The sequence below is a fragment of the Phoenix dactylifera genome, chromosome 9 (assembly GCF_051530095.1).
Source record: "Phoenix dactylifera cultivar Ajwa chromosome 9, Ajwa_hap1_PhDact_Kaust_v1.1, whole genome shotgun sequence".
Lineage (NCBI taxonomy): Eukaryota > Viridiplantae > Streptophyta > Magnoliopsida > Arecales > Arecaceae > Phoenix > Phoenix dactylifera.
In genome coordinates, this window is record NC_143198.1 from 25163263 (window position 1) to 25185363 (window position 22101).

The 22101-nt window shown below is 36.5% G+C and overlaps 1 protein-coding gene and 1 pseudogene across 1 annotated transcript; one reads left to right on the plus strand and one right to left on the minus strand.

Annotated features, from left to right (window-relative positions):
- The first annotated feature begins 221 nt into the window (after positions 1–221).
- On the plus strand, positions 222–949 carry LOC103709304 (bZIP transcription factor 44 pseudogene; annotated as a pseudogene).
- Positions 950–5295: 4346 nt separating this feature from the next.
- Positions 5296–21694, minus strand: LOC103709302 (26S proteasome regulatory subunit S10B homolog B). The gene is made up of 10 exons (XM_008794586.5): positions 21384–21694; positions 14103–14222; positions 12821–12957; positions 12511–12672; positions 12232–12318; positions 12072–12158; positions 11750–11887; positions 6714–6905; positions 6499–6597; positions 5296–5636 (listed from the first exon to the last, which is right to left on the minus strand). The coding sequence occupies exons 1-10, from the start codon at positions 21481–21483 to the stop codon at positions 5562–5564; spliced, it is 1197 nt and encodes a 398-aa protein (XP_008792808.1). The 5' UTR covers positions 21484–21694; the 3' UTR covers positions 5296–5561.
- Between the last annotated feature and the right edge of the window lie 407 nt (positions 21695–22101).

The window sequence follows — 22101 nt, forward strand, 5'->3', positions numbered from 1 at the left end:
GATGTTTCTGATTGATGTCGCCTATCCTAAGTGAAATTTTCCTCTCCGGGTTTATGATAAATTCCACGTTCAGACACCCAACCCATCTCGTTCAATCTTTCTCCGTTGTCTTCCTCTACTGGTTCTATGTCTTTTCACGAGGAGTTTCTTCCAGCATCTCAGTACTCGGGCACTGTCCACTTGTTCATCTACATAATCTCCTAGTCTTAGTTCTTTCCCCGTATAAGAGCTTGCTTGTTATATATCTCTACAATTCAGCGATAATTCCATCAAGATATATCTCGTCCTTGTAAAAGGAAGACTCCTAAATATACTACCACTATTAGTTTTGTGTGCTTGGTGTGAAGAACTGTTATGGCTTCCTCCCCCGGGACTTCGTCTGGGTCATCAGCCCTGCTTCCGGTGGTGTCCGGCACGGCGGCGGCGGACCAGAAGAAGCTGAAGCGGATGCTGTCGAACCGGGAGTCGGCGCGGCGGTCCCGGGTGCGCAAGAAGAAGCACCTGGATGATCTGGGGGCCCAGGCGAGGCAGCTGAGGCAGGAGAACAGCCGAATCCTCACAGCTTTAAACCTCGCCACCAAGCGTTACCTGGCTGTGGAGGCTGAGAACTCTGTGCTGAGGACCCAGATGATGGAGCTCAGCTCCAGGTTGCAGTCCCTCGATGACATCCTCCACTTGTTGAATGGAGGCTTCAGCAGCAGCCACGGGCATCAGTTCTCCGATGGATTCTGCAGTCCATGGAACTCTACGTACATGAACCAGCCCACCATGGCCTCAGCAGACTTGCTCCAATACTACGAGATAGCATGAGGCCCTGGCCTTTGCTGCTGGTGTTCGTAAAAATATGAACGCTTGCCTGTGGTTGGGTGGGAGAAGCATCCAAAATTTTTAGCTTCCAGAGCTTTGTAATGGGCCCCGAGAGCTATATAGGTGGAAGGATGTGACACGGCCAAGTTGAGTTTGGTGGTAGATGGAAGTGCTTGTAGACTGGGGGTTTGATTTCTAGGTCCGGGTATGCATGAGGCTTATGACTTCTTATGCGGTCAGAACTGTATATTTTTGTGGGTTCTCTATTTACAATGCTATAATAGCTTCTGTTATTGGTGCAAACTGTTCTCTTTTTTGATGACTTTGAGGGGCCATAATGATGTAACTGCTAAGTAGCCAATTACAATATATAAAAAAATGTCAATGGTTAGGTTCATGATGGAAGCCCTGGCAAGTGTTTGATGTTTGTTTGGATTAGAAAAATTCTTACAATGAGAAATAGACCTTCTACTTGATGAGCTCAGGGGGGAAAGAAAGTCTCCTTGCGTCCCTACTTCTTTGTGACTTTTGGAAAATTTCTTCAGTGGCATGATTTCTGATCATTAGTGAAATTATAATTTCAACAACTGAATTGAGGTCCCTATTTTAAAAATATTACTTGGAGAGCGAATGAATAACGATGGTAAGAAAATTTGGAAGAACAGGGCAATTAAAACTCAATAATGGTTTCTTCCTTTATTCATATGTGAAGGGAAAATGACCTACTTGTGTGGCACTTTATGCTTTTGATCTACTTAATGCCTTTACGAAGGACATTGATTGACTAAACTGGAATAGCATACAAGTAATAGAAATTTTCCTGTTATTAGCATAATTAAATATCGACAACATCTTCATAGTTTATTCTTTATATTAGAGGGAAAATGATTTAACATAATTTACCAGCCCAATATTGGTTAACTAAATAAGAAAATGTTACCCGAAGTGACCTATAACTCTTAATAGTCTGATAAGTAAATCAAAGAGACCATGATAATTTTGGGCATGAGATATGCAGTGGCATCTCTAGTATAGCCATTTCTCATCTGGAAAATAGAGGAGGAGGGAGGAGTGAAGTGAAGGAGATAATCTACATGAGTTTGAAAGCTCTGAAGCCAGATGTTGCAAGACAATCCAATAGAACTATGTGAAGAATCTGAAACAAAGAACTTTAAAAGCTTGAGGAGTGCAACTCAGACACTTCCCTGGCAAAAGAATGTTACACGGAAGATGGTTTCAAGGTAAAAGTCTGGCCATAAGAGGTTTGCTTTCCTTAAAGTCTTGGACGGATGTACTAATAAATTCAATTTGAAAAAGTGAAACCAAAATTTTTAAGGCTATTCTAAGTATGGTTATTCTAACTAGTTATTGATACCTCATTTCAGTCTTCTAGAATACAAGAGAATAAATTATGCAAGGAGACGAAAGTCTTGTCACCTTCAAACAATAATCTAATCCCAATACTTTATGAGCACGAATCTTATATCTTATTGGGCAGCAATGAATACAAGCATAGTAGATGTCTACAATGTTAAATTAGCAAATTATCTTTTTCATTTGGTAACATTTGTTCTAGTGGTCCATGAGAACTTACCTATTGTCATGTGGGGAGACAGAGAAAGATGTATGCTATGCATGATATGTGGTACTAGTTTATTATGATTCTGCATTATAGAAAGACATGAATGTATTGATGTTTAGCTAACCATGCCCTGTATCCATCAATAATTGAAACAGTACTTGGAAATTGTAAACAAAAACTCTCTTGATTAATAAACAATCTATCCAAATCAGTATATCAAACAGAACATGATGCTTGGCATTGACCATCTTGTTTTTCTTGGTGGAATAAAAAGTGTGCTGCTTCCTCTTTGTTATTCTGGAATGCATTCTGAAAAGCTGAGCTTTAAAGTTTAAAAGGAGACAGAAAAGTGGGAAATTTAGGCGGAGAATACAATACTATAATATGCCACCACCCTGCAAAGTGCTCCTGGATGATGGAATCACTTGCTATGCTCTTTATCTTTAGATCCGATTGCATGTTGCAAAAGGACCGAGGATCCTATATTGCAGTTACAAGTGATGAAAGCTTGTGGATAGCCATTTGTGAAAAGGTCCAGGCGGAGTCGAGGAAAATGGGCAGTTTTGTCTAGTGGGAAGCCCGCAGCTTCTAAGTTTATTTTTATTTTTTTATTCTTTTTTACTGAAATGGATGGTTCGTATGGATATATCCAATAAGATTAGAAAACAACAAGTCTCGAAGCACTCTGAGCAACTCCTCTTTTCCAACCCAGTCTGTGGCCCGTTCGCTTCTGTGCTTGGTCTGGAAGGCCACATCGCCACTCATCATAACCCGAATGTCCCGAAACAAGGGATAACCTCCTCCACCACTGCTGGTGCCACTCTGAATCCATCGTAGCCCGAATGTTTTGGAGGAAGGAGTAGCTTCTAAGTTTTAAATGGTTTTGTGATTGTTGAAACTTGAAGTAATGCTTCTAATAGAGTGGGGTTAGGACTTTGAGCTACTGAAGCTTGAGACTGACCAAAGAGTTTGGATGAGAGTCAATTTGAAATGTGCATTAAGAAATAATGATGGGTGGGGTAGACTTTATTTACTAATATTGAATATTTAACCACAATACTGCATAATAGATGGTTAGGCGCCTGACTAGGACAAATAAAGATGAATTCAAGAAATTGTATTATGGAATCTTGCTTGGAGACTGGGGATGAAATGCCGGCTTTATAAAATGATAATTTACAAGAATTAATGGTTGGATCATGACTCATGAGGGATGCATACGTCATAATGGCAACTTAGATTGTGATAATGATAATAAGCACGTGTCGAACTCGTTGCTGTTCCCCTGGAAATTTATATGAATAAATACGAGGATATGATACTGTTACTAATCTCTGTAGTTAGAAGCCTAGTTGAATCTTTAAATAGCATGGATGGGGAGAAATGGGAGCTCAATAATGGTGATACTACGGACAGGGGAAAAGAATGTATCCTCAGTGATTACTAGCACAGAATTTTGGGATAATTAGAGTTGGATGGGCCTCACTACGAGGAGCATGTCCTATTAATTCATTCCATGCCTGTCGGAAACACAATTCTAATTCTAATGATTTAAAACGTTTCCTAACCTGACTTAGACATAAAGTAAGACCCATAAACACCAATCTTTCCTTGTAACAAAAAAAAAAAAAAAAACACTAAAATAAGACTAGAAAACTGACAGGAAAAAATAACCCCATAATCAAATATCAGATACTGAGGTTACTTTTCTTCGTACTGAAAGTGACAAGAAATAATTGAAAATAAATAAATCAATTGTACCTAAACTTGGACTATGAGTTGGCTTGCTTTCCTCTTTAGCAGATGCTGTTTCTATATCAAGGCTGAAAATGTAGTTGAAATAGGTAGAAAAGCAAGATTCATCATCTGAATAAGCAAGCATGTTACATTGTGAACTGTTAGCTGTTAGCTGTCAAAACATTGGATATTATCATTATTATGAACCAAGTGATGTAATCTGTGATACCGATCTTACAAATTCTTCAAATAACAATTCCTGTTAGAAGAATTTTAAGTGAAAGCCGCCGAAAAAGATCACATATAATTATACAATTATATAAATTGTACTGCAATAAGTTAAAAAAATAACAGTGAAGATATAAGAACATGCCATTCTTTATAAAATAAAATGCCGTGTTTGGAGCCAAAATGGACATCCGATTTTCTGAAAAAAATTGTCAACAGAATGAATTAGGAAATGTCACTTCATAGCCATCGTACTAATAAATGTCATTGCCGATAATATTTATAACAGCCGTAATTTTTAAAAAACTGTTTTATCTGATGTCCTAAATTGTTACTACTGCTGTTATTTTATAACACAGCATGGATGGGACTCACAGCTCGAGCGGCTTCACCTCCTAAACTTGTTAAGCCCCATGCATTCTTCCATGCAGAACTGTTCCATGTCTCCCTTTCAGTAAATTTCTGGGTTTTTACCCTTTATGTCTTTCTTCCCGCTCCCCTCTCTCCCAACTTATCTTTAGCATTTCCCTTGCCCAACTTTTAGTTTCTATTGCTTCTTTCATTCTCTTAATGAAATCAATCAGGCTTGCCTGATCTTTTCTCAAAAAATAACGGAAAACAAATGACCACATACACCATCCAATTGTTGATATCGACAAGATCAACAACTAAGAATTAACATCCTAATTATAGCACACCTGATAAGATTACAAAACATGAGATATTGGACAATCCAAGGATGAGAAATGGATCAAACAGCACTTGCGTTAAGACTATTATCAAAGTCTAATCTAGTTGATTCACAGTTCTCTTTCTTGGAATATGCCGTGGCTGAACAGAACTGACTCTCAGACCAAGCAAAGGCCGCTGTCAGGATGTCATTAAGCAAGCAATTTGTTTGGCTTTGGGGCTGAACTTCTAAACAGCAGACACCATAAAACTTCTGCAGTTAACTGCATGATAGCATATATAGATTCTACTAATGGTGTTCAGAGCTTTACGATGTCAAGGATTCATGTGTAAAAAGGTCACTGGAAAATCAAATAATACTCACATCTGAACATAATGCAACATAAAATATCAGCTGATGAAGTTGGGCCTAAGTATGCTCTCAATGAAACATAACCATAGGAACAACAATAAACATATTGCCAGCATCAACATCAACACTAGCAGAAAGCATCACAAGATGGAACCCAAATTATTTCTAGTCCTTTCCGAAATCAGCACTGTAGTGAGCGCTTGACTCCAGCTTCTTTGCCTCGTTCAATTTCCTAACAGCCTGATAACGGTAGTCAAAGTAAACAAGCATCAGGTCCCAAAAGTACAAAAATAATCCAAGTCATCATAGCTCTTCACAGCGTCAAAGGAGGGAAGCAACAAACAGAAGTTTCCATTCAACCAATATAGAAAAGGAATTGCTTTCAATTATAAAGAACCATGTTAAATTTTCATGGTCACACTATCAATACTAAATGCTTGGACATGTCCACTAAGAGAGGACTAATATTATATCAGACCGAAGTAACTCTAGGACCGTTTGCTTGAAGCCCTGAATCACTGTCAGGACAACCCATACTTAGACGGATACCATAGGCCATATTAGGGTACAACTCATTGGAGTTGCTGTCCAGAATGACCTTGAGAAACACCTGCCTGATGATCCTAATATTAAAAATAACTGCTACGGATGGTCAATCAAAAATGATGCCGAAGTCCATGTTCATCAAGAAGAACTTCTTCATAAATTATTCAATCTTGCGTATAGCTGAATCAAGTAAAAAATTTACTAGCACAAGATGAGGACTTCAGGTGTGACCATATAGGGCATGGGTCAAGATAGAATTACCTAATGGATTTTGAGTGATCTTTTACTAGTAAATCAGACAGTCGAAGTATTCCACCATAATGACAAAAAGCATTTGCGAAAGGCATGAAGGTATAATAGCTTCAGGCTTGGCAAACTTAGGCAGGATTCTAGAACAAGCTATACACATTTTAGGCAGAGAAGTGGGGAAACATAAACACATAAGGATAGATGACACACCAAGCAAGAGGTTGATTATCACTTTAAGATAGATGATACGATCAGTATCCTTATAAAGCACAGTGCCAAAATATAACATTTTTATAGATTAAGTTACCTTCATAAAATCTTCATGAATAACATAATCTCGTTCCGCGCGGATTGCTGACATACCAGCTTCTGTGCAGACATTCCGAAGATCAGCTCCATTGAAGCCCTAAAAAATAGGATGTTTTTTTTTCACTCCTTTAGCAAAAAAAATGGATGGATGAAAAGGAAAATAAAGCAATGGAAATGACAATGTTCATAAGTAACAGTACATCATGAACTCACTTCAGCAAGTTTAACAACTGCCTCATAGTCTATCTCGCCATGTTTGGCTATACCAGCAGCATGAATTTTAAGAATTTCCATCCTTGACTGTTCATTTGGTAATGGAATTTCAATCTTCCTGTCTAATCGACCTGGACGAAGAAGTGCTGGATCCAGAACATCTGGTCGATTTGTCGCCATTATCATCTTAACCTAATAATTGTGGAAAAAGGGATGCTATTCAATAAGCATTATCATACATAATATGAATCACTTGATATTAGAAAAAATAAAACAATTTTTTGTTTCACTTCTTGCAAAACATAGGCAGTACCATGGCATATATTAGAAAGGGCATCCATCTGATAGAGAGATATCTTGTGACTTCAAATGCTCGATCAAAAATCTTTAATTGATCAAATGTGTTCAAGCTATCATTGATCAATCAAAAAGAAAAAAGGTAATGTCCAAAAAAAATACCAAGTAGATATTTAGAGATGATCATAGTCAAATTTCCCCCGTCTTTGGATGATTTTCAGACACATCAAAACAGATATAAAGATAAATTGATTTCCTCACCGGACATAGAAGATTTCTGCACCTGCGTACCATCTGAGACCCAGTCCAAAGCTAATGTTGAACCATATCAAAACAAACCAATGAGCCTAAAAAGGTCTAAATAAAACCCTATCGCTCTAGGACCCACTTGGGATCAGTAGGAATTGGACAAAGGTGAAAAAACCTGCCAGAAGAAAAATAAGTCCAAACAAAGGGGTTATGGTCATGCACATTGGAATCCTAATAGAGCCAATCTTCACAACAACTCACATACTTGGTAATCCATAACCAAATCTCATAAGCCAACCCATTGGATGTCGACGATAGAGTCAATGTACACAAACACGTCAGACAATTTTTTTTCTCACTTAACAAGACTGATGACACAATGATTATGAACAATCTAAATACCACTAAGGTGTAAAAAAGCTGATGCGAGGACTTGAAGCTTATGGCAGGTAGTTACTGCTTATGGAGTGCCACACATGCATGAGGTATAGAAGAACCTAATTAGGGGATTCCCTTTAAAAGATTAGGCTTTCATTTGGTTTCAAATCTAATAAAGTTGTAGTAACAAAACACAGAAATTTCATTATTTGTTATTAATGGTTTGTCTAAATAATATTTTTACATATATTTATTCAAGTAGTAGTACTAGTTATGGTGACATGATAGGTTAAACATGCAACATATTGTGAAAAGATCGCTCACTACAAAATTAATCCCAATGTGCACCTGTAAGAAGATTCAGAAAATGTAAAAGAGGTGTACAATCTCAGGAAACCAAGGAAATCTTTAAAGAATTAATAAGGGATTCAGTTTTTTAGAGATATCTACTATGACATTTATGAGATGAATGGGTTGATTATTTGGGATGGGAAGCGGTGCTCTATGACTTTGATAGATGAGAAAACTATGTAATAATTAGATGTACTTAATGAAAACTAACAACACCTTACATAGGTTCCCACCTAACAAAAAGGCAGTTAATTTTTTTGGTAACTATAGTGTACAGATTTTCACAGAAGAATTATCTCGAAAATGAGACAATCTTAGGCTGATGCAAGGTTCGCCGTACCGGTACCGAACCCCGTATCGGTGCCGCACTAGTATAGACGTACCAAGTGTCGGTACGGTACGGTATGCTGGGTACCGACCGTACCAACATTGGTGTACCGATACCGGTACCCATCGGTACGGGTACGGTACGCTCGGTACCGACCGGTGCAGCGAACCTTGGGCTGATGTCCCTGATCTATTGTATATTTTGTACACACCCCAAAAAAGAGTTATTGAGAACAAGAAAGAAACCCAAAGGACTTGCGTGATGCCATGTTAGGAAGTCCTAATGCTGAATCTATTACCTAGGGCATGATGACTATTTTAAACATGGTTCTAAATACTGCAGGACAAGGTCGTCCCAATTTTTCCACAGAACGGAATGCCTCATGTCTCCCAACAGTCGGGATGGTGGACCTTCTATCCCCTCCTGATCCATTTCCCAACTTCTCTAGTCACAACACTAGGACTGGCGCCCTTGTAATGCCCCATGCTTTCGTTATTAAGAAAAACTAAAATTAATTATTTTGGGCTTAGTTACTGTTTGGATTGGGCTTGGTTTGGTTGTGTCAAAATCTCTTGTTGTTAGCAGTACTTTTCTAGTTAAGATATGATTAGAATTTATTTTCTTGAATACCAAATTACATTAAGATAAAATCCTAGTAGCGTTTAAATTGTTAGATTTATTAAGAGTCCAAGATTTTATAGAAAAAGAGGCTTTAACATGAAAGAGAGGTGATAATCCTTAATCAGCTAGGAATGAGCGCCTACGTGCCATGTCATATATTTGATTCATAATCATTTTATGATTAGTCAAATATGCTTATTTGATGTATTTTGAATCCTAATATTGATGGTCTAATTGGATCTGTATTTATCACAGGAACATGATAACTTATAAAGTGGTTGCAAGCATAGTTTAGGTACGTTCCTAAAGAGGTCGGGTAGGTACAGGACTTGTAACTGAAGTTGTAGGGAACTCAAGACTCTTACAAGTTTCTATTAAATTCGGAGTTATTTCATTCTTTGACTTTGAGAGGACTATGGAGCCTATACATTGGCTTATTATCTAGTACAACAAGGACATGAATCCTGGTGAGTATGACAATATATACATATAAAGCATTGCTTTGTCTCATGTCCTGAGCACTTGAGTGTGAGTGTCCATAGCATGGAGTTTGAGAGCAGCAAGGGAGTCCTGATCTTGAGTGCCTGGGTGTGTCCATAGCACAGAGTTTGATAGTGGTGAGGGAGTCCTGAGACTTGGCAAGAGTAAATGGTAAAAAGTTGAGACTTTTGTAGTTTCTCTTCAATATAATTTAATGACTAAATTTATTCTTTCTTGGTTCTTATTAAAGACATTACCCAATTTTATGCATATAATATTCAATTTTTTAGATTTCTGCATAATGTAATTTCTGAAAAAATTATAAAATCTGTTTTAATTTTCTGAAAGCTTTGTCCTAATTTTAAAATTTATGAATATTAAATTTCTGTAGATTATATTTCAAGAACTTAATTTCTCTAAAACAAATTCTGCAAAACAAATTTCCTGAAAAACAAAATCTGTTTTGGATTTCTGCAATATAATTTTCTGATCATTTGGTTCTAGTTTTTAAATCTGTAGAATAGAATTATGTTATGAAAATTCTGTATGCCATATTTCTATAACCAAATTTTTATAAAAGAAAATTCTGCATATTAGTATCTGTAAAATAAGTTACAGCAAACTGAATATCTCATTATTATGTTTTATATATTTTATTTCACTAAATTAATATATCTGAACTGGACATCCTGTACTTATGCAGTAAATTATAGCAACTAAACTTCTGAACATTTAAGTTCTTTACATTATATTTCTGTGACTTGCAAATATAGAATTCTGCATTATAATTTTGGTGCAAAAAATTTCAGCAAATTAAATTACTGAATAATGCATTTTTTATATTATATTCTCTAATTTGATTTCTACAAAATAAAATTTCTGTTTATTCATTTTCTGCTGATAATATGATTCAGCTCTTAAAATCTGGTAAATTATTTTGCTGAAATTCAGAATATAAAATTATAGGGTTAGACTTTTAATCTAGTAGGTCCTACAGCATATTATTTTGTATAAATAAATATACAAAAGAATCAGTTTTGGGGTTTTATTATTATTGGCGCATTCAAAGTGGACCTAGAGGGGTATTGTGTGCGCTGTAAATGAGCTTAATTTTAGGGATGACTGAGCAGTCAAGAGAGATATCCTTTTGTTGATAATTCTATTGACCTTTTTGGGGTAAATCCATCATTGATGGCTGTCTTTATTGCAATCTCACCTTTCTTTGATCATTAAAATCCCTACTTAATCCAATAAAAAAGGTAAGGGACAAAAATGAAGCTATTAAAGTCACAAGGGCTGATGTATTTTTGGTTTACGGATATAGAACAAGAAAAGGTGACAGATCATCTAGCCAATCCTGAGAAGAGTGTCTTTGACAGTTAGATTTTGCGAATGCTTCGCCTCTGATTATAGGCCAACATCGAACACTTTTACATGGCTAACCTTTGAGAACCCGTGCGGGCACGTGTCTAGTCCCACATTGATTGTGCCTTGGGGAGGTTAGCATCTTCCATTTAAGGTGGTGCACCCACTATCATAACTGTTGAACCAGCATCCAAAGAATACTCTATTTTTGCAAGCTTTACTTCCCTATTCCTACAGCTGCTCCTTGCACAGAATGAATATAATACTATTCATAAGCATTATATATCAAACATAAACACAAGCAGTAAAACACTCGTTATGATCAAAAACAATCTGCACATAAATCCTACCATCAATGATGAAATTACCGCTGCTAATGCAAATACCAATTTTCTTTTACTTTTTTAAGTACTAGTTCTAGCAATAAATGCTATGACTAAAGGAAAGAAGCAAATATGACCATATAATTGAGCATATAAAAGCTATAAGAAAAAAGACTGTGCAGTGATCTTCAGAGGCATGGGTGTCCTTGCCAATTTACACGAACTGTTCCTAGAAATTACTTGGAAAAAGAAAAAAAGAAATCAACCATTCATCATCACCAAAACCAGAACATAAGCATAACTTTTATAGTTCTATTACTTATGTTTGGCATCAATGCCATGCCTTCACATATATTACTCAGAAATCAGTAGACAAAAAATAAGCATAGTCAGCTGTTTGATAAATATTTTCCTGTATTATGTATATAGCTGCGAAGATAAGAAAAAGAAAACGTCTAGATAATATTGGATCTAAGAAGAATTTAGCACAGTAGAAACTATATCAGCTAACCCATATTTTAGCCTTCTCAATATTGCCATCTGTAACTACCTCATAATCAATCACTATTTTCAGAAGACAACACCCTGATAAATACTCTTAGGTAGCAACAATTTCAAACTAAGTTTAGGGAAAAGAAACTCACCTTCCCAAGCTGATCAAACCCATCAAGTTGGTTGAGCAGTTCCATTAGTGTTCGCTGGATCTCACGATCGGCACTGGTCCCTTCACTAAATCGACGCCCACCAATGGCATCGATTTCATCCATGAAAATTATGCAAGGCTATAGAAGAGAGGCCCAACCATTTACATGAGACAAACCATTTAGGAGATAAAAAGTAAAATTTGAGAACTAGCCATAGCATATTGAGTGTATCAAATGCTTTTATAAAAAGGGATGCTGAGATAATGTCAATTTAACAAGAAAAAACCCAAGAAAAAAAATCCCAGGATCTCTGAGTCCTTACTTGATGATCGCGAGCATAACCAAACATTTCTCGGATTAATCTTGCACTTTCACCTATATATTTGTCGATTATAGCACTTGATACAACCTAGACAGATAAATATAAAAAAATTAAAACACATATAAAAGGGCTGGGTCAGGTTATTTTAGATAACACTAACCTTGAGAAAGTTGGCATCAATGTTACTAGCAATCGCTCTTGCAAGTAATGTCTTCCCCGTTCCAGGAGGGCCATACAGAAGGACACCCTGAAATCAAAAAAATCAATTCCCCACCAACTCATATGACACAATGAATTATACTGTTTAAACCTCAATTTACTCAAAAGATAGGTTTTGCTGGAAAGACTGCTTAAAATTCTTTGTAGTAATTATAAAAGAACAATTCTAACTCATCATAGAGTTATACATTAAAGAATCCAACAATGAGCTCGTAACTACCTTTGGGGGTTTAATTCCCACTCTGAGGAAGAGCTCAGGATTCATGAGTGGGAGCTCAATGGATTCTCTGAGTTCCCTGATCTGGTCAGATAACCCACCAACAGCAGAGTAGCTAACATTGCCAGGATCTTCATGAAGCATGTTGTACACAACCGGATCAACCTGGAACCCAAGATAGAACATTGGCAATTAAATTCTCAGCATTTGTTTTTACATAATTCAGGAAATTAAAGAATAGAATGGAGCCCATTAAATATATATGTTAGATCAGTGCCCCTCCATGCAACAATACACAATGACCATTCAGTACCTCTCGTGGTAGTGCTCGCATGATGGTGAGGGTTGTCATGTCAAGAACCACACGGGTTCCAGCTGTCAGCTTCTCTTTGTCCACCTTACTGCGGCAACCAACAACATACCTTGGCCCACTACTTGCTTTAACAATTACTGGTGTAAAAATAAGTTATCTGTTAAATAGCTGGTACTTCACAATTTCAATCTCCAGGTAAAGAGAATTTTAGACAGCAAGATAAAACCTTGATGGAAGCCAAACCATTAGGTGCTAGGGGGAAAAAAGATATGCAAGTGAAAGTAGCAAGGTATATTAAAGAATGGAACTTGGAGCTTCGGTAAATTAACATATAAAGATACTTGACCACTCTACTACTTTTCCAACTGGACAGATTTTTGTTTAAAGTCTAACAACTGCAAAAATTTTCTTTTTTAAAGCTTCCTTAAGTCATCATAAGTTTGCCATCACAAGCAACATAAAACTACATACCTTAAAGAGAACTAGCTAGCGTCTTAATGAGTTGAATGTCCATCACCACCAAATTTAACCATTACAATGCAAAAATCAGTGGCTGGAAACTGAATGTTCACACAAATCCAAGGTATTAACTTTTCTGTAAACCACTGCATATGCCTTCTGCCAGAGTCTTCAAAGGCGGATAATAATCGGCTTAGTAGGAATGTTCAACCAAAGTGGTTCTTGGCATCAAGCACATGCAAAACTGGCACACTGATTGCATTATTTGATCAGAGTGAGAAGCAAATGTTATATCCATCGAATAAGTTAAGTGCAATAAACTACAATCTGTGAGGAGACAATTATCACAACCTGTATTAAGTGTTCTATCACCATAGAGTAGTGTAATTTGATTTGATATCAGCAGTCATAACACTATGTGGACTCAGATATAGTCCTAAATTTTCTGATAAATCAGAGCATCTTACTGCTGTTAAATGGATTAATAAAAGCAAAACATCCTATGATCTATTGCAGTAGTTAAAGCATTATCATTGGAACACCTGTTGCCCTGATCCTTAGAGAATAGAAATGGGAATGAGGAGAGCCACAGGAACCAGATTTGACGGAGGACATCTAAATATATTAATTTCAAACAGGTTCAAGGAACAAGACTGGGGGTACAGCCAAGACACTGGTTCGACTTCATATCTTAGCCCCCTTTATCCCAAGTCCTAACTAAATCAAACATCAGTTAGACAATGGCCAATGGTAAATGAATTCATGGAACAACCAAAACAGAAAGAAACATCTCCATAGTTACAAAAGAGTGCAGTTCACTTACGGCGCTCATTGTCAAGTGGCCGAAGAACCTCTCCTATAATTTGCCCTACACTTTGGAGGGACTTCAGGTCATCTTCAGTTTTGGCAAACTCCTTCTTTGAAGCCCTCAGGTTCTCCCTCACTGCATTTCCAGTTTCCACCACATCATTTATAGTCACAAAAAATCAAGATAAAAAGAATTTATTAGTTATTTCAGACCATGAACCAGTCGGCAATACAAAACAAGAAAAGCAAAATAGAACTAATTCAATATCAGCAATAATTACTCAAAGTACCAGAAAAAAAAGAATTACATAAACTTGCATGATAATATTTTGGTATAAAAAATCTTTTTTGAGAAGAAATGAGGATGTAAGACCATCAATTTATTAATTATAATGAGAGATAAGAAATAGATTACATGGCAGTTAGTTACACATATTAAACCTTCTGTGTAACTATCCATTTTCATCCCAATACAAAGACACCCCCAAGACTTGAAGGGCCTCAACGTGGCATCAAGGACTGCATTAAGAGAAGAGTGTTTATTGTGGAAGGCTCTAGCATTGCATAGAATATATAGCTGCCAACAAACAGCTAAGATTGCTGGTCCCATCAATTCCTCTTCGATTGACAAACTCTCTTTCTTCTCCAACGAGTCCAAGCTCACAGCACAGTAGAGGGACAACCACTGACTTGAAGTCAAGCTTTCAGGGTGTGCCAAATCCTCTTGGCAAAGGAGCAGTGCAAGAATAGATGGTCAACACATTCAGCATTAGGACAACACATGCTCAACTTTGGTCCACCAACCAACCTTTCCTAGCCAGCAGCTCCTTGGTGTGGAGTCTGTTATGCATGGCAAGCCACATGAAGATTCTGACATTTTCCAGAACAGCCAATCTCCATAGTGCATTGTAGTAAGAACCATGCAAGCTTCCTGTGTTGATGAATTTATAAAATAAGGCTAAGGAGAAGCATTTGTCTCTTGTCATTTTCCATATAGGCTTGTCCTTAGTTCTAGAAGGGCTGATAGTTGAAAGCAATTCAAGCAACTCCTAAGTTATTGATCTTCATTGAAATTCAGAGGCCTAGGAACATTAACACGCCATTTTACCTCCCTGATCCTCATGGAGATGCTACTGACACATTGCTTTTGGTAACTGAAGCATAGAGGCTTGGAAGTATTACCCAGCCATTCATCCTCCCAAAAGCACACCTCTCCAAGGCAAGAGGTTGGCCAGAAAGATATAAGGTTGTTGTTGCTATCCTTCCCTATTGCTGAGGAACCTGTGTCCTTCAAGGGCTTCTGAGGCCTAGCTTTCTTCTTGAGTAGTAAACTGAGCTCACCAACTTGCACCAAGTAGCTTCCTCCCGAGTTAAATACTACCATGCCCAACTAGAAAGCAAAGCCGAGTTTAGGTCCTCAACATTTTGATACCTAAAGCTCCATCCTCTTTAGATTTGCAAACACTCCTCCAATTCAATAAGCAGTTGAATCCAATGACAAGTTATTTGCCCTTCCAGAAGAATGTCATTTTTCTCTTATATATTCCGTTGCTAAACCATCTTGGAGCTTATAAAAGATTAGCATAGTACAACCAAAAATTTTAGGCAAACTAACATAGTTTCTTTGGCTTCTACATAGCTTCACAGTTTGCACCACCTTATCGAAGGCTTTACAAGCAAAAAATAAAATGATGCTTCATCTAGCTTGTCTTAAATAAAAATAAAATTTAAAGTTCTCCAACTCGGTTTGAATAAGCTGGAACCTTGCCTCTTTGACCAGCAAGGACACTTGGCAGATATTACATTTTCTGTTCTATCATTCTTTGTCAGGCCAAATTCCTACTGATACTATCAGCTCCACTGTAAAATGTTTTAATATTTGTACTGAAATCGCATTCTAATGAGCACCAAGATAATCTCTACATGTAATGAACATCATTGGGTGGTTTGCCACCTCTAGGCAAGAAGGATGAAGTGCTGGGGGCAAGCGCAAATCCTTTTCGATAACAAAATAAAATTAAAATTTTACATTATTTAATTACTGTGCTTTCAGCTAACATAACAACCATGGCCCAAAACCAATATTCACCATTATAATGCTGTAACAGACTGTTATTTGCTAAAAAATTGAAACCTATTTCAAATTATTCAATTATTAAGTTGAAACCGTCACTATTAACCTTTATAATAGAAAACAATAAGTAATTATAGCAAAATTAATAGCAGTCTTCATTTATTGGTAGTTGCTAAAAGCAAGGTAGCAAAATACCATGTTTTTAATAAATAATAAGATTTTAAACACATTTATATAGTACACTAAAATTGGAAATTATACCATAAATGGCAAAATGATCTCATATGATGCTTTATATTGGTTGTAGTGTAAGTACAGATCCCATTATGTCATTTGGTCATTACAGATCATTTAAGTGTAATCAACCAACTACTCCTAGGTGCTTGATCTGACACCAACTTTACAAAATGGAAGTGCTTTGATTCCTCATGAGTTAGCTCAGGTGAATTCTCACTCTTTTATCCAAAGTTTGTCGTCTCAGTACCGAACCCCGTACCAGTGCCATACTAGTTTAGTGTTAGTACGGTACGGTGCAGAATTTTTTTTGGCATACCGAATATTCATACACCACCAGTACCGAACTGGTACGGTATGTCCCGTACTGGCCGGTATGACGTACCATACTTTTATCATGCAAGCGGCGCAACAAGCAAGTTTCTATCATGAATGCTTAGTTTGGAGGTTCAAATTTTAAAATATTAATTTAATCACTTCCTGATTCAAAATTTCTGATTTTAAAGGTAGAGATTTTTTGCGGAAGATGTTTTGGTTGCCAAAAAGGAAAGTATCTAAAATGGAAAGTTATAAGCTGATAAAGAGGAGAAAATCATGACCTCAGAAAATTCTACTAAAAGTAGAAACTTTAAATTCCATGATTTAAGCAACGCTGGATAGACATAGATGTGAGAATCGGAATTGGACGCATCCAAATTCCTAACTCGATAAGAGAAAAAAGATGAGATAATGACAACATAATGGAAAAGAAATAATTTTGACAAAAATATGTATACACACACACACACATATATATATTATAATATTGTATAAAAGAAATGCTAAATATATCATTTATTAAGGTCTTGCAATATACATTTTTCTTATTTAAACTCCCAAATTAGCGTAAGAATAAATAGAAGATGACATTTCATGAAGTTATTTTAGTACCAATATCATTCACTAACCTCTAAAAAGAACAAAAGCCCCCACCCCCCCGGCCTCGCCCTCCACTTTGTTGTGATTGTAGTATGTTACAAGTCATTGTTCGAAGATCTCCCCCAATCTCTAACTGAAGAACTTGATAAGTATCTTAGTGTCTAATAGTATCCAAGTCGCAATAGGTATCTAACATGGGTTCTTTGAGGTGGATGCGGTTGTCCATGTAACATAAGATGATAGAATTTAAAGGAAATTATGGATTTCTAAAACACAACCATATGCACAAAATTCTAAACCAATAAATGTTGTTTCTAAAACCACAAAATATTATGATTTTTATGTACATCCAAACACAGCCTAAGCCACAAACTGAAAATACAGTTAGTTGCAAGTGAGAGATTTGCTCAAATATAGTTTGAGTTGTAGAACTTAGTGTAATTTGTGACTCGTTAGAGGTTAGCGAGGACTCATCCTCAACAGTTGCTTTAGGTAGTGTCAGATTTAGAAGTCTTATGAAATTAAAGAGATTTATGCAATACACCAGCACTATTCTCACCCAATCGGGTCCTGTAACTTTAGGGATTAATGCAAAAGATGGTAAATATGGATCAAGAGAGGTTCTTGTCATATTTCTCTTCGATGCTTTCATAGTCAAAGTGGACCTTTCACCATCTATCCATCTGAATTCCAAGGAGAAATGCTGAAGTAGGAAATAAGGAAGCCAATAATATGGAAATAGTTCTATCTTTCTTAAATGTTAGGTTTCAACATAAGTATCGTGACAAACCCACTAAGACAGGGGAATGTCGAACAACGCTTGTAATCTCGCACATTGACCTCATATTATTCATGTGTCTACATGGCATTAGATATGGTATATACCTATATGTGCTCATGGTTTGTGAAACTAGACAGTACCCCTGTGTTGATATGGGTCGATGCAGCACATGATATGGGGTCAAGCCTGTACAATACAGATGAGGTTTCTAACTTTGGTATCAATTAAGAATTTGACAACGTATCAATGAGTTAAAACATATTCTTGATTTTTTTTATCCCGTGTATTTCTTTCTCAAAATTATACTAAAGACCAAGGTTTAAAGTACCAAAACCAATATCGACATTAATACCTTACTGGTATGATACAGATTGATATAATACAGTGACATATTAGTATACGATATGCCTCTTGGTCTCAGAACAGCAAAATAGAGGTAAAACGATGTGTCCATACAATCGGATATGGCTAATATGGACTAGTACGACATTGATACTTGTATCCATGCTAAAAACATATGTCATAATAAACTTACAGCACATTTTTCAGGAGTTTTTCCTCCAATTTATCAAATGACATTTGTGAGCGCTTCAGTCCCCTTTTTATTTACTTTTATCTAATTCGCTCACTCTTTGATGCATGTTATCAAAATCCTTTTTCCTTCTTTTTTTTTTGTCTTTGTCGTTATTCTGCATACCCAGCACGTGCTGCAATAATGAGACTCAAATTTCATCAAATCATCCTTCAATGAAATGGCATTTTGATAATAAACTTAAGCGTTCAGATTGCTAGGATATGTCTTTCTTTTCCACTTTATAGGGTTTTTTTCCCTTTTTATATATAATGATCCTTTTTAATATGGTAAGCAACTCATCAAATTCACTGTTCAATTTTATCATATGATCAAGGAATCTTCATAAAAGTGATAATGTGACAATCTGACAAAATAAAAAAAAAACTATCAATTTTGACAAAACAACTTTAACTAGACAATTCCTTCCTCCTAATAAAAATGTTAGTTTTCTAGCCTAAGCAATGAGACCTTATTTATGTAACATGGGCCCCATCATATCTTTTAGCATGCCCCAATAATAGTGAAAGCCACAAATATCAAGTAAGCATTAAGATAACCATGCAATTCGCTATCCAGCATATCAACCTTTCTATATGGATCCAGCAAGAGAACCTAAATAGAATTTAATTTTAAAGTTCAAAATTGACATAAAACATATAAAAATGGACCACGTTTTGTCAAAATCATCCTCGGTTTTTCACAATCATCCTCCTAAGCATTTGCAACATAATGCAAATGCAAGATAGGAAAAAAAATTCTAATGACTTATGACATCTACTCATTCCAGAAAGTTTTGTTAGACACTTTGATTGCGATGAGAAACATAAAGAGAAACAGTTTTTCTATTCCCTTTATCCCTTACTATTGTAATACATCCTTGAAGATATTTGCAATTCATGGCTGTCATGCACTTTGCAGCATAACTCTTAAATGTCATATTCTTCAAAAAGCGTATCCCAGTGCATGAGGTTGCCACAATACGGTCTGGGGAGGGTCACTTTCAACCCATGGCATCCAGGTCGCAATAAAGCAACCTTACTGTTGCACCAAGACCCGCCCTCAAATATCATATTCTTCATCACATAAAATTTAAGGTCGCATTGCCATAGCTTTTATTTTATTGATCAACTTTATAGGAATACCTAGGTGTACCTCACCTAGGCAACCATCTATTCATTCACAGCCATCAAGAAGTTGACATTAGTGAAGGCCCTTAAAACTATTTTGGTTAATTGAAATTAAAAAATCCACCTTCAGCTTCAACTTTTCAATTAACACACAAGAACTAATACAATGACTGTCATTCGGCAAATTGATGTGCTAATTATCTCAATCACTAAGGAAACTTGATTGACAAAATGATTTTGCTTTGTAGTAATGCAAAACTTTGTATGAAGCATCTCTGAACCTTTCTCTGTAATAAGAAAGAGAAGAAAGAACAAAAGATAGAAAGAAGAGAAAAGAGACAACAGCGTCCGCTTGACTTCACATCTAGGATGACAAACAATATGAATATAACATATAACTGTTAAAGTTCTATATCATTTTCTCTAGGTATGATCTATAATTCGCAATGAATCTTTATAGAGACCTAATTGAATCCTATAAAATTAATACAAAACACCAGCCAACAATCTAATAAAGTTCATATGGATAAGTCACTAAAAAAGAATATGATCAATGTTTCTATTAGTGTGGAACAATCTTATATTTGAAAAGGGTATAACCTCCTACAACAGTTCCAACCATTTTAGTGAAAGAGGACTAAATTTTCTTAACGAAATCATAGCGCCATCTTTCATCAGAATGTATATAAAGAAAAATGACATTTTTATTAAAAATTAAAGAAAAGGCAAAATGCTTTAGTCCTTACCTTACCCATTCCACCCTTGACCTTTTACACCACCATCCACATCATTTCCTTTGCCCTACTTAAATTCATAAATCCCAACTTAAGTCTTTCTATTAGGATTCTCCTATGCAAAGATATTCACCTCTTATCTCTGATAATGTTGTTGATATCATTAAAAATCAAGATTTTCCTTCACCTAACACAATTACTTTCCTTTTACTAACAGACCTTCTTTAATCGCATTTTTTAATTAAATATACTTCCATTTTTTACGGCATATATGCTTTCCTTACTTCCATTATCATCCGCTGCAATTTTAACATGGTTGCAATTGGGCAAAGCGTTTCTTTGATATTCCTAGACAAAAGAAATTGGAAACCTATAAACTTGGGTCCTTCAAAATATCAGACCAAATGTAACCGTATTTTCTGTCCACAAGAACATCAAACTAATGCCCGGCAACAACCACTCTATATGTATCAATAAACCAGGAAAGAACCCTGTGTCCATACTTCCCAAACTTTTTTGGTTTATACCGAAACACCCTTGCTCCTACAAATTCCAAACAACCATCTCCATCTCTCATGCATAATTTTTCTTCATACCTTGCCTTTCAATAAAACCTACAACAAATCCAAGCCCCCATCCCATCACAAACAAGATCCCCCATCTCAACTTTCAATCCCTTCACGATTGAAAGATGCGGAGAGAAAAGACAACAAATGAAAACAACAGCCAAACCCTAAATTGAAATCCAGAATCCACATACCCATTTCTCGGGACCAAAAAAGAAAAGGGAAGGAAAGAAAGAAGAGAGCGGTGGATTGAAGAGCGTGATTGGAGAGAGGGAAGGAGAGGAGGCACCTGTACGAAGCCTGGAATCAAGCTCCTTGTGCTGGAGGAGCTTCTTCCGGTAGTCGTTGACGGCGCTCCGGCGTCGGGCGGCGTCCTCACCCTCGCTCATCTTCGATTAGATTCCGACGTCACGTCCGTCGGGGTTTTTAGGTTTCGGCCGGGCAGGAGACGCCCAATCGCACTGGTTTTTAAGTGCCAGCCAGTGGATCCGGTGTGCATATATAAGCCGCCCAACAGCCGTATCGTCGCACCCCGGGCTACTTCTGGGTTAAGCCATTTACAGGACGAAGCCGGGAGGCAGGCCCGTTACTTTCGGGTCCAATGCTGTAACGGCGAAAGTTGAGTTGGGCCAAATAGCTGGCTACTTAAGCACAACTCCATTTAAAATATTCAGACTTAAAGTTTAACTTGAGATCAATCAAATATTAATATCCAAACTTGATTTCAATACGATCACAAAAATTAAAAAAAATAATATCTTACATCAACTTGACTCAGCTCAAATATTAATCAAGCTATACTGGAACTCGAATTCGAGCTTAAATTCGAATTTTGGTCATAATTAAAAACTATTATTAAAATAAAACATAATATAATATTCTATTTTAAAATATTAAATTTAATTTGACTAGGTTTGCAAGCTTTCTATTTTGTTCGATAATATTCGAGTCAAGTCAAACTTAGATCTAGGTGAACTCGAGCAGCACTGAGTTGCTTGGCTTGTTTT